This window comes from Miscanthus floridulus, chromosome 17 (assembly GCF_019320115.1).
Source record: "Miscanthus floridulus cultivar M001 chromosome 17, ASM1932011v1, whole genome shotgun sequence".
Taxonomy (NCBI): Eukaryota; Viridiplantae; Streptophyta; class Magnoliopsida; order Poales; family Poaceae; genus Miscanthus; species Miscanthus floridulus.
In genome coordinates this window covers 30,004,870-30,018,520 of record NC_089596.1, presented here as the reverse complement: position 1 = coordinate 30,018,520, position 13,651 = coordinate 30,004,870, and the positions used below count along the sequence as shown (strand labels likewise).

General features: G+C 43.3%; 1 protein-coding gene and 1 non-coding gene across 3 annotated transcripts in view; both read left to right on the top strand.

Annotated features, from left to right (window-relative positions):
* Positions 1–9,639, top strand: part of LOC136519122 (uncharacterized) — a 33,192-nt gene extending 23,553 nt beyond the window's left edge. The window contains exons 2-5 of one of the 2 annotated variants that reach the window (XM_066512776.1): positions 8,414–8,471; positions 8,550–8,622; positions 8,709–8,774; positions 9,463–9,639. In XM_066512776.1, coding sequence (XP_066368873.1) covers positions 8,414–8,471; positions 8,550–8,622; positions 8,709–8,774; positions 9,463–9,561 — 296 coding nt within the window. In that variant the 3' untranslated portion in view covers positions 9,562–9,639. Of the gene's footprint in view, positions 1–8,413; positions 8,472–8,539; positions 8,623–8,708; positions 8,775–9,462 lie in introns of those variants that run through there. The other variant, XR_010774693.1, reaches the window with a different exon arrangement.
* A 591-nt stretch (positions 9,640–10,230) lies between these two features.
* On the top strand, positions 10,231–10,302 carry TRNAM-CAU (transfer RNA methionine (anticodon CAU)). Its single transcript has one exon. It is a non-coding gene; the product is annotated as a tRNA-Met (tRNA).
* The last annotated feature ends 3,349 nt before the right edge of the window (positions 10,303–13,651 follow it).

The following is a 13,651-nucleotide window of genomic DNA, read 5'->3' as shown; positions in this document are numbered from 1 at the left end:
TGATGACCCTCTTCTCTTCTCAGATCCGAACGGATCTAATCTATTTCTTACCCCTGACATGATCTACATCTAGATAGAGGATTCTGATAGGCTAGATCTATACCTAGTGAGGGCTCTGATACCATTGTTGAGATCAAAAAGATCATCTAGGGTTAGGTCTAACGGGTTTTCTTTACTATGAATGCGATATCGAGAGTAGAGAGACATAGAGGAATAAAATAAGAACGTGTTAAACCTAACACCATAGAGGCAGATGGTCCAGAAGCCATCATCTCGTTCGTTGGTGAAGTCTGCGTACGAGCATCGACATTCGGGGAAGAGGTCAATGAAGTCATCGACGTCGGTGGAGCGGGGCGGTGCGGTTGGTGGCTTCCCGTCACTGGTTGTGCCCTTCTCTTATTAGGATTAGGGTTTAGGTTTCGGTGGGGAGCTCGGCTCACGGTAAAACCTCATAATCAGAGCCGCTAGCCCCCACATCTATATATAGCACAGTATGACCGAGGCCCTCCTGTCATAGTGGGCTGGACATCTCCGATCAGAACAAGGATCAAAGGCCCAACTAGGCCGTTGGGCCCAGTTTAGGGCTAGAGATCAATTAACATGAAGTAGTCAAAAATGACAACGGCGTCAGAGTTGCAGCGACCGCAGGGACACGGGCTAATCTAGGGATGCGACCCGAGGGCGCTGCAGGCATGGGTGGCATAGCTGGTGGTGGTGTTGGAACACCCGAAGACGCGGTCTTGGTGGCCTGCACCCCGCTGCTGTAGGTGGAAGGCCGCGACATAGTTTGGACATCCATCCAACAGCAGTTATCATAGATGCAACGTCCATGGAGTGCCCTCTGAGCTTCAAATGCATCACAGTCTAGGTTGAAGAAGATGTACGCCACCATACAACTTGTCCTCTCTAGAATAAACACCTTGTTGCCACCGTATGGTCCAAAGACCTAGAGCAGAACCTCATCTGGCAAGGACCAAGGCATGTGGCTCACGGTGACACGAAGAACACCTCCCATGGAAGCCACTGGGCTCAATCGATTTAGGGAAAAATTTGGGGCTCAAGAATCAAAGGCTCTGATAACCAATTGTCATGAACCTTGACTACCAATCACTATTATAAGGGTAACTGATACAATATCTGGAGAATCAAAGGGAGTTTAGATAGGGAATAACAAGGAATTGGGGTAGAGAAGCAAGAACAGCAGAAGGTTCTAGGACTTGGACAGAGGATGGGAGGTAGACGATGAAGTTCTATTCTTGTTCGATGCCTTCTCCCAAAGCAGCCTTGGACTTTATCCTTTCGGCTCCTGTCCAGCGAAGGCCTTGGAGCCCATCCCGTAGCCTAGCTTGGAAGCCCATCCATCGGTCCCAGCCTAGCTTAGAAGCCCATCCATCAGCCTAGTACATGACAGATTCTTTGCTAGTGCCAGCCTGGTCAGGCCAGGTGTCACACCGGCTGGTGTGGCCACGACCAGTGAAGAACATTGAAGGAAGAAGCCTTTAGGAGAAGATGTATTCTATGTGGCTTAGCATATTTATGTATTACATTTTCCTTCATGAACTGTCATGTGGGACCATGTGGTCATAGACTATATCAAGCACATAAGTGCTGAACCCTGTACCGGGGGAGAGGACATCATGAACTCTAATATCAGAAAGCTAAGGCAGAGGGGTTAACCCTACCCGCTTCTTCGTATCTGTGTATCCATCTCGATCGCTCATGTCAATGGCGACTTGCCGGTGGCCAGGGGTGTGATAGTTGGTACCAGAGCTATCATATCCTCGACGTGGGTAGGGAGTGCTTCAACTCTCTACCGGCGCTAGTTATCTTCCCCTTCACCGATGATCGGTGGCGGATCCAACGCTCGACACCACCACCATCACCAAGGAGCTCACCTCATCATGGTACGCCCTATTCCGCTCGCTTTGATCTACAACTTGTAATTCTGGTGGGCAGGTGATTTCGGTTAACGCCCTTGAGGTGTTTGACCTGAGACCCCAGAGGTCCTTCCTTAGGTTGAGCTGGGTCAGTGACGGCATAGGTGGTACCATTCTTGACTCCTTGATCATGTCGCCACTCCTACCCGCATCCACCACATAAACCCATAACCAGACCCCAATCACCCACCCTTCTTCCCCAACTATGGCTCCATTGTTCGGCTGGGGACTCCACCAACACTCATCAGTTTGGAGGCGACAACCACTATGAGTTCATACCATTCTAGCACGATTGATCGCTTGACAAGGGTTGCCGGGTGCCTGTCCCTACGTAAAATTCCGTATCAAGGCTATCAAGTCGGTGCGGTGGCATTAGAGGCGTAGTGTCCACGAGCTTGGGTTGCAAGACTCTTGTTCTTGTGTAAAATCCCTAGGCTCTGCCTCACTCCCAGGTGGCGGTGGTAGTACTAAGCACGCAGAAGGGGAGGCATCGTCCAAACCTATTGCTTGTACTACACTATTCTCTATTCTTCGTCCACTTGTCATCACGGCTCCACCAAAACCTTCGAAGCAAACACAGATTCTGCTGGACAACATGTCCAAGAGTATAGAGGAGGAGAAGACTCGCTGGGATCAAGTGATGGAGAACTTCGACTTGCTCTTCTCTCAAGTCAATGAAATTGGAGTAGTCCAGCAACAAATGAAATCCCAGATGGATATTCATGGTGCTGCCATGGACCAATATTCAGCAGAACAACACATGATAGCCCAGCAGGTTAAGGCAAATGGGGTAGCAGTAGCTCAACTCACCATGCAATAGTTTGAGAGGGAACCCAAATTTGAGGATGATAGCCCATGATCTACTGTTGATGAAGAGGCTGAGCCCTTTAACAATGTGTTTGCCAAGTACAAGGGAACCCACAAGCCTGAACCTTCTAGGAAAAGAAAGCCTACATCCAAGTTTGATAGGACCACTTCTCTACCTACCCAATCCATGCCAAAAATGCAATTTCCCAAGTTTGATAGTGTCAACCCAAAGGTCTGGAGGGATAATTATGAGAGTTATTTTGAACTATATCAATTACCTAAAGGTATGTGGATAACTGCAGCTCATCTCCATTTTGAGGGTAATGCAGCTAAATGGTACCAGGCATACAAACAGACTCACTGTTTCAGCAGTTGGGATCACTTTTGCTCAGTGGTAGAAGAGGAGTTTGGCTCAGATGATTTCAGAAGTGCCATGAATGACTTGCTCGAACTAAAACAGACAGGAACTGTTGAGGAATATACTACTTAGTTCCACAATCTCCAATTTGACATTACCATGCACAATCCACACTATGATGAGATGTTCTTTACACCACAATATGTGAGGGGATTGAAGGATGAAATTCGAAGCATGGTAGAGCCCCAGATGCCCACTACAGTGCAGAAAGCATCTATACTAGCTAAGATTTAGCAGAAACTAGTAGAGAGAAACAAAGGCAAATACAATAGAGTTCCACAACAATTCAGACCATATACACCAGTCAAGATTGACACCAAGCCCCAAGCTCAATCTAGTACCCTATGGAAAGACAGACAACTTAGGGACTACAGAAAAGCAAATGGTTTATGCTTTAACTGTGGTGAGAAATTTATTCCTGGACATTTGGAGGTATGCCCCAAAAGAAACAAACCTCAGGCACATGCTCTTGCTCTCAATGACTTGGATAGGGAACTTTCTAATGAAGTTCTCACTAACTTGGCAATAGAGGATCAGTTACATGAAGAATTTGGTCAATTGTCACTCAATGCACTTTCTAGTCAAGATCATACTAATTGTACCAAACTCAAAACAAGAGTCAAAGATAAAGTGATGTTGATCCTGGTGGACAGTGGCAATACCCACAATTTCATCAGTTCTCAGTTTGTATAGTTAGCAAACCTCAACACTATGCCTATAACACCAAAGAAAGTCAAGATAGCAAATGGCAACTGGATTGTTGCTGATAGGGTAGTACCTAAACTACAGTGTTACTGTCAAGGCCAAACATTTGCAGTTGATATGGTGGTATTAGACATGGACCCATATGATGCCATCCTAGGATTTGATTGGCTACAGGCTCACAGTCCTATGGAATGTGACTGGAAAAACAAAACAATCAGATTTTCAGAGAAAGGGAGAATCATCCAACTTCAAGGGTTGCAAGATCCACCTTTGCAACTGTCTGCTATATCAGCACAGAAGACCTACAATGCTACCAAAGGCAATGATGTCTGGGCATTTGTGTTGTTAGATCATGCACCACCACCATCTCTATCACTAACAGCAGTCACCACTCTACCAACAGAGATCACAAAGCTGCTACACTCCTACAATGATGTCTTTCATGATCCTAAGGTCTTACCACCTTAGCGTACTTATGATCATGCAATTCCCCTGTTACCAGGGGCAGTCCCAATCAACTCTAGACCATACCATTATTCACCTATGCATAAGACTAAAATAGAAAATCAAGTTCAGCAGTTACTACAAGCATGACTCATTACTCATAGTCACAGTCCTTTTGCTTCACTAGTTCTCTTAGTGAAAAAAATGGCTCTTGGAGATTCTGTGTGGATTATAGAAAGTTGAATGACATCACTATTAAGAATAGATTTCCAATGCCTGTGATTGAAGAAATTTTGGATGAGTTGGCAGGTGCCCAATATTTCACCAAGTTGGATCTAAGATCAGGTTATCATCAAGTGAGGATGCTACCTGAAGATGAGTACAAAACAACTTTTTAAACTCATCATGGGCATTATCAATTCAAAGTCATGCCCTTTGATTTGACTAATGCTCTAGCCACTTTTCAATGTGTAATGAATCAGATTCTCCAACCTTATCTCAAAAAATTTGTTCTAGTATTTCTAGATGACATACTCATCTATAGCAAAACATTGGAGGACCATCAGCAACATCTACAGCAAGTCTTGGAAACTTTAAGGCAACACCAGCTGTATCTCAAGGAATCTAAATGCACTTTTGCCCAGTCCAGCCTAGAGTACTTAGGCCATGTCATATCTGCACAGGGTGTGTCCACTGCCCCAGACAAGATCAAGGCAATGCTTCATTGGCCAGTGCCTGCTACAATGACTGACTTGAGGGCCTTTTTGGGGTTGACTGGCTATTATAGAAAATTTGTGAAACATTATGGTCAAATCACTAAACCCTTGACATATATCTTAAGACTGAAACATTTCTTGTGGACTCCTTCAGCTCAAGTTGCTTTTGACAACTTAAAGATAGGCATGACAACAACTCCAGTTCTTGCCCTGCTAGACTTCTAGGAAACCTTCACTGTCGAGACTGATGCATGTCAAGATGGCATAGGTGTAGTGTTGATGCAAAAAGGTCAGCCCATTGCCTTTCTCAGCAAAGCTCTTGGGGAGAAACACAACACACTGTCCATCTATGAAAAGGAATTCTTAGCATTGATCATGGCAGTTGAAAGATGGAGGCATTATCTACAAAGAAATGAATTTATCATCCAAACTGACCATAAGTCTCTAGCATATCTCAATGAACATAATTTGCATTCAGACATGCAGAGAAAGGCAATGGCCAGACTTATGGGGTTGCACTTTAAAATCATATATAGGAAGGGGAAAGAGAATGTAGCAGCTGATGCTTTATCGAGGATAGGTCACATGATGGTTGTCCAGGCAGTTTCTTGTGTTCAACCTACCTGGATACAAGAGGTACTCAACTCTTACACAACGGACTCTCAAGCATAGCAAATCTTGCAGAGGTTGTCTATTGTCAGTCCAGATCAACAAGGATACAGTCTCCACCAAGGTCTTATATGGCACCACGGCAAGATTTGGATTGGGCAGAATTCTGCTTTGCAAACCAAAATCATTGCTGCCTGCCACTCTAGTGCTCTGGGAGGTCATTCTAGCATTGCAACCACCTATTCCAGAATGAAGAAACACTTTGCCTAGAAAGGGATGAAAATGGATGTGGAAAATTTTGTTAAACAGTGCAATATCTGTCAGCATGCCAAACATTCTCTTCAACACCCAATGGGTCTTCTGCAGCCACTGCCAATACCAGCAGGAGTATGGCAAGATCTCACTATGGATTTCATTGAGGGCCTTCCCAAGTTCGAAGGATACAGTGTGATTTTGGTAGTGGTGGACAGGTTGACTAAATATGCTCACTTCTTACCCATCAGACATCCTTATACTGCTCTAATGGTTGCTCAAACCTTCCTAGATACTGTGGTTAAGCTACATGGACTGCCAGCTTCTATTGTCACAGATCTAGATCCTATTTTTGTCAGTCATTTCTGGAAGGAACTGTTCAAGTTGTATAGAGTGAATCTGCAGTTAAGCACAACTTACCATCCTCAAACCGATGGACAGTCAGAGAGAGTGAATCAGTGCTTGGAGATGTATCTCTGATGTGCTGTCCACAATTCACCTAAGTCTTGGAAATCATGGTTACCATTAGCTGAACTATGGTATAATTCTTCTACACACACTGCTCTCGGTTGCTCTCCATTCAAGGCATTATATGGTTATGAGCCTAACTTGGGTGCCATACCATCAGAAACATCTCCTTCAGTAGCAGAAGTCATTGAGCACCAAGAACAACACCTGCAATCCCTAAAGCACAATATGGCAAGAGCACAAAACCGAATGAAGCTCTTAGCCGACAAGAAACGTAAGGATTTCACTTTCTCTATGGGAGATCAAGTATTGCTCAAACTTCAACCTTATACTCAATCCACTGTGGCCAGCAGGCCTTACCCCAAGTTGGCTTTCAAGTACTTTGGCCCTTACACAGTACTCGAAAGAGTGGGATCAGTGGCTTATCGTTTGCAGCTACCTGAAGACTCTCTGATTCACCCCGTCTTTCACATTTCCCAGTTAAAACCCTTCTCTGCAGATTATACTCCGACGTATGATTCGTTACCAGTCATCACTGATCTGGAGGCCGCTGACACGGTGCTGGAAGCAATCATTGACCGTCGCCTTGTCAAGAAGGGCAACACTGCTATACCGCAGGTGAAACTGACATGGGTGGGATTACCAGCCAGTGCAACAACATGGGAAGACTACAAATGTTGTTAAGCAACGTTTACCTAATGCACCAGCTTGGGGGCAAGCTGGAACTCAGGCGGAGGGAGGTGTCACACCGGCTGGTGTGGCCACGACCAGTGAAGAACGCTGAAGGAAGAAGCCTTTAGGAGAAGATGTATTCCGTGTGGCTTAGCGTATTTATGTATTACGTTTTCCTTCATGAACTGTCGTGTGGGACCATGTGGTCATAGACTGTATCAAGCACATAAGTGCTGAACCCTGTACCGGGGGAGAGGACATCGTGAACTCTAATATCAGAAAGCTAAGGCAGAGAGGTTAACCCTGCCCACTTCTTCATATCTATGTATCCGTCTCGATCGCTCACGTCGACGGCGACTCACCGGCGGCCAGGGGTGTGACACCAGGTCAAGCAGCCCCGAAAGTATCCTACCCTTGCTGGCTGTATGTGTGTCCATTTTGGCCCTGCCAAGGTATTCAGTTCTAGTAATAATTAAGTGCTACTGCTCATTTCTATTTTTTATTAAAATAATAAATAAATATGTTCCAAACTTCACATGGCCATCTGATATAAAAAAAATCAATATTAAAAATCTCCGGGCCCTTGTCCTGTAGTTGTTCTTCTCCCCATTCTGCCTTTGTCTTGTCACACAAATCACATTGCCGGCAACCTGGTGTTCACTAGCTCCTTGGCTCATCCTCGCTGGCCTTCTCGTGTCTCTGTCATACCCCGTATAGATCCGTCTGGGCTTGTACTGATTTCCTCTTTTCCTGGTAAGGAAACCCCTAGCTCACCAGGATTGATTGTTTCTAAGGATTAGTTTTTTTTTTTTAAATTTTCTTTTCCTGCCTTTCTTTTCTGTCAATCAAATCCAAATCTTTATTCCAAGCGCCGCTTAATTCATATGCCCCATTAAGTCAGCCCTCTGAACATTTGGCTTTCACATCTGTAAAAAAGCCAGCAAGAACCTGTTTCAAAAATGTGCTGTATGACTCTAGAAAACTAGAAAGTGCATCTTGCCAAGCCTTTCGTAGCTTAACCGACACTGAAGCTGACTTTTGTTGCTCATTTGATTGCCTGTTTCTTGAACAAAGAACTCCTCGTTTGTACGCACGGATTTGTTTGGTTCTACCATTTTTCAATAGTACTCATTGGTTGTTACTGCAAACTTCTTAATTTTTTTTTCAATCTCAAACTTGAGTAATGGTCGATAGCAATAGTGCCATGGAGTAGTTTGTGCACTTTTAATGATATGCAAGGCGTTCTTCAGATAAAAAGACTTATGTGTTACATGTGGCATGCACTTGTATATTTTATAGCGCAGTGTACCATGAAGGATCTGCTTACTGAACTCGGTAGCATCTTTTAGCTGATTTGGAATGATTGTCTGATGGATATTTTGCAGGAAGGAGTATCCAGGTCTTGATGATAATGGAACCAAAACATTCAGCTGAAATGTCCAAGTAAAATTTCTTGACTACCCTTTTGAGTAAAAGGGATTGTAACTTTAGCTCATTATATAAGATAAAAGAGATATGCAGGCATCTGGAGAAGCAAAATCAAGCACTAATGGGAACATACCGAGCAATGTCTCACGAGTTGCATAAACTTCAGGTTTATCCCTAGATTGTATGAGCTTTTAAATACATCTAGAAGATTGATATGTGTGCATACTAATTTGTGTCTGCCATGTTATACAGGTAGAAGAAGAAGCAATCATGCACAAACTGTATGAACTTATGTCTGCAGAAGGTCTCCTTCCAAAGATACAACTCCTTTTTTAAGATTTCATCATATATGTATTACTCATAAAAAAATGATAATTGATTCCAAAGGCCGCTCTATCATCACCCAAACTGCTGGAATCTCATTCTGTACTGAAAAATATCATGGAAAAGACAGAAGATAAGGTGAAATTAACATGTCATACTGCCAAAAAAAAGAAGAAAAAATCTCCCATGTTCTGGCCATATGCCAGTCTGCGGTTCTTACCAAATTCTCTTCTGCTTAGTTCAGTCCTTCACTTCATGTTCAACTGCTAAATGAGTACAGCATAAAAAAGGAAATGCATATTCCCCCCCAAAAAAATGAAATGCTGACATGTTTCGTCGATTAATTCTCTGGACTAAGCTGAAGTACCATGTTCCTAACAATCATTTTACAGGCCTATATATATGAACATATGTTGCTGACATTCCCATAAAGAATCACTGATTCATAAAATGACTCATGTAAAAAAAACTATGGTACTTCCAGTATCGCCCCTACATGCTTCTTTTTTCTATGGCACATTTTTTTGTCGGACTACATGCTTGGTTTCGATTAAATTGCTTCTTAGGTGCTAAATGAACAGCTATTCCAGGATTTCTGGCAGCTTTGCCTCATTTTTCTATGTCACTCCATTTCAACACTGCTCTGCCTCATTTAACCAGCTTATACTATTAAAAAATGCAGCACAAGAAAGAAAAGCATTTGGAGAGAGATGTCAAGCAATCAACTGTGGCAGGAAAACAAAGGACGGAACTAGAAAGCAAACTTCAAATTGCAATATGATCTGACTTTGAGTTCAGCTGAAGACTAGATGGTGCCTATCTTCTCCAATGCCATACTCTGCCACCGCAGCTCAAGTTTCCTCTATGATTTAGAAATTTGGTGGAGACTTGAGATGTTTGTACGATCTAGTATTTTCCGAACTGCACGATGGAAACTTGAATCTGATCATTTGTTTTGTGAGGAATCATTTTATCGTTTATCTGTTGCGACCAGATTCACGATTTCCTTTCCACGCTTGTCATGAAAACTTTCTGAGTGTGATATATTTTTATGGATCTGTCAAGTTTGTATCTGTATAGTGCTATCAGAATCTTTAGATGCCAAATCCGAAATCAAGTGTTCAACTATGCTTTGACTACGCCGAAGCATTTTGAGCATTGTTCTAATATTCTCTTGCCTTTACTTTGTCCATGCTAATTACGTAAAGATCAGTATTCAGCAGGCAGTCAGAGAACTTGAGGTTTCAGAACCAAAGAGGACACAATATAACAATAGATGTTACATTTAGTTACCTTTACTTTGTCCTCGCTAACGTAAGATCAGTATTCAGCAGTGAGAGCACTTGGTTTCAGAACCAAAGAAAAATCAATATATAAACATATAATTTGCTCCTGAACAACAACATCAAAAGTCCATATATAAATGTACGATTAGCTCATGAACAGCATCATCAGAGTGGCGCAGCGGAAGCGTGGTGGGCCCATAACCCACAGGTCCCAGGATCGAAACCTGGCTCTGATAAATTTCAGTGGGCTTCCTGATTTTTGCCTTTTTTCCCTGAAATTTTCACTTTGCTGTTCGGTTCAGTGGGCTCACTTTGCTGTTTTAATTCAGTGGGCTTCCTGATTTTTACCTTTTTCTGAGATTTTCACTTTGCTGTTCAGCAATACCATAAAAATGCAGGTGCTTATGATCATAAAGAGATGAAAAATTCACTTTGCTGTTCTAGTTCAGTGGGCTTCCTGATTTTTACCTTTTTTTTTGCTGAAATTTTCACTTTGCTGTTCTAGAAATACCATAAAAATGCTGTTGTCCTGAATGCTCAGAAAGAGCAAGAATATTAATATTTGCGTTGCACTTGCGTAGTTCACGTATAGCTGAATTATCAGTGAGTACCTTTTTGGAGAATCGCATCACATTTAAAAATGAGCAATGACCGCTTTGTTATTCCAAATAACTTTTCTATTGGATATTCTTTCTGCAACACGATTTTTATGGAACCAAGCTGCCAATTTGGGTCCCAACATATCAACTGCCTTGTATCAATAAAGGAAACAAACTGCCAAGTGTGGTATTGTATTTTTTTCAAGAAAATATTTAAAAGGGGAACAATTTTGAGTCACCCTTAACTTTCAACCATTATGGCAGATACATTGCTACATTCAGGAGTTTTAAACGCCAGTCTCGTGTAATGCCACATTAGAATTCTTGATGATGTGGAGTGGGGGGAGGAAGGTGAGAGAAAGAAACAAGTTGTTCATGAAGCAACGATCTCATGAGAAAAATTATAAGACTATGAGACAACTATTTTGCATTATATAATTTAATATTGTCATACAAGTTACAAACTCTCCTTCGTTCATTGCACAAATTATGAATAATCAAATTACTATAAGACAATTCAAAAGACAACATATTATATGCGTTGATTGTTTAATCATCTCATAGTTACTTGGCACTGCATGAGGCTATGTATAAGACAACACCAATGTACCAACACATGACAATTTTTCTTTGGGTTTTTTTATTGATGCCATTACAATTCTCTCAGATTGAAGAACTGACATTGCTATTTGCCTATTCTAAACTACACCATTATATTTCTTCTGAACTATGAAATATGCCACGCTCTAGGACAACCGAGGCCTTGGGATCACTTGCAAGCGTACGTGGCATACGGTGAAAACCGTATGGACCGTAATGCCCTCGTCCAAACAGGACAAATGGCACGGTCAGCTCGTCGTCTTCACTCGTCTCTCACTCTCAATCTGCTTCTCGCACGCTCCTCCAGCAAGAACCATAAGTGGCGACAACAATTGGGACGACAATGATTCTTGACGGCGGCACACCAAACCAAGACGACGGGGACAATGCTTGAGTTGGAGGAATTGAAGCCCGTTGAAGGGAGGAGCTATGAGCTTGAGCTCGATGGCGGGGCAGTACCCCCTACAAGACTGCCTCCATTGCCATGTGCCTCTGATCCATATCAAGAGCAAGCAACCGAGCTCCCCGAATTAGTGATTCATCAAGTGCCCCAACAACGTCAAAAAGTGAAAGATTGGCAATGTTGACTTCATCTTTGTGATTTGGTTTGAATTAGACAAATTTATGTTTGAACCTAGGGTGATCTCAACATGTGTGGATGGATCCATTTTGAGGAGGAGTACGGGGCCTATGTGTGTTCATTGGAACCACGTCAAGGGTAGCTGATGCAGTACCACTTTGACTCAGTAGGTGGAGAGGGTAGTGGCGATTTGAAGCAAGAACTGAATGAGGTCAAGCAGACACTGGACAATGTTGTAAGTGAAGTTTGAAAATTGTAACACCCTAAAATTTGCATCATTTAAAAATAGGTTAATTTGATTTATCTATGTATTTATGTGAGCATTAAAACTTAGAGAAATAATAACTTTTGTTAAATTAAAATCAACTATAAGGTCTAGCTACATGTTTGTGCATACATGCTGCTGCATATTATTATGTATTTGAGTGGTTTGATTCAAAACTCATTTGAAAATTGCTTTGGAAATTTAGAAAAGAAAAAGAAAAAAAGAAGTTTTTTACTCCCCTCTCCCTCCGTGGATTTTGGCCCGCTCGGCCTTGCCTTCCCCGTAGGCCCAGCTTCCCTCCGGAGCCGCCTCCTTTCTCTCCCGTGCTAACTCGCTGCCCAGCTCCCTTCCCCTCTCTTGAGGCCCATTCCAGCGAGCCGGCCTAGCAGTCGAGCCATGCAGCTCGCACCCCCTTTCTCCCTCTACTGGTTGACGAGTAGGCCCCGCACTCCATGCCGCTGTCACCCCAGGCCCGTGTGTCATCGCGTCTCCCACCTTCCACTCGTGCCCGAGCCGGGCTCTGCTCCGAGTCGGAGTCCGTCGCCGCACCGATTTCCATGGAGGTTGGCGTGACCCGCACGCCACCTGCCCCTTAAATAGCAGCCCCGTGTCCGCCACCTCCCTACCGAGCCCTAACGCAAGCCCCCACGCCGCCTTGAGCCCTAGCGCCACCGCCGTGCTCACCTTGCCGCTTCGCCGGCGACTAGAGCACCCTCCTGAGCTTCGCAAGACGGTAATTGGGCCGCTGGTACCGGCCACACCCTCCTTCTCGCTCTCTGTCTCTCGCTTCATGTCGCAGTGGTTCCACCGACGAACCCGAGCCACCAAATCATGCCTAGCGTCGCCTCCATCCATCCGCTAGCTTCACCGATGCCCTAGATGGATCCGCTGTGCTCCGCTCTCCCTTCCTGTGCACTCCCCTTGGCCAGTGACTGCTTGGAACACCGCATCGGGGAGATTCCAGCGAGGTTGGGCCGTCTCCGGCCATGGCGCCACCGTCTACGACACTGTGCCGACGACATCAAGTCCTGGAACCCGCCAGAGCCGTCCATCTCTTAACCAACGACCTAGATTAGAAGAAGCCCTTCGTTGGAGTTTTTGTTAAAGAGACCCTTGGCTCTTGAATATTTGAACCCGTAGTCCATAGCATATTTCTAGAATACGTCTTTTTCTTTGGAAAGCGTAGTTTCCTTTTATTAGATTCAAAATACATTTTCATCTATTTACAGTTTTGCCACTAGCCTTGTTTAGGTCATAACTTCTTCGTTTTAACTCCGTTTTGACCAGTTCAAATTGCATTAGATTCATAACAATGTAATCTAAGTTATAGTAGCATTGTTTAACATGCTCTATGCTTTCAAATAAAATGTTAATTTGATCAATCTATATGCAATTAGTTTTCCAATTAAAAGCACCTTAGATTTTCTACTTAGATCTTTTCTAAGTAAAATAAGATTAGATCTATCTTGGTTTTTCAAATCAAATATAATTTGGTTTAATTCAATTTAGATATTCTCTAAAATATATTATACATGCTTTTA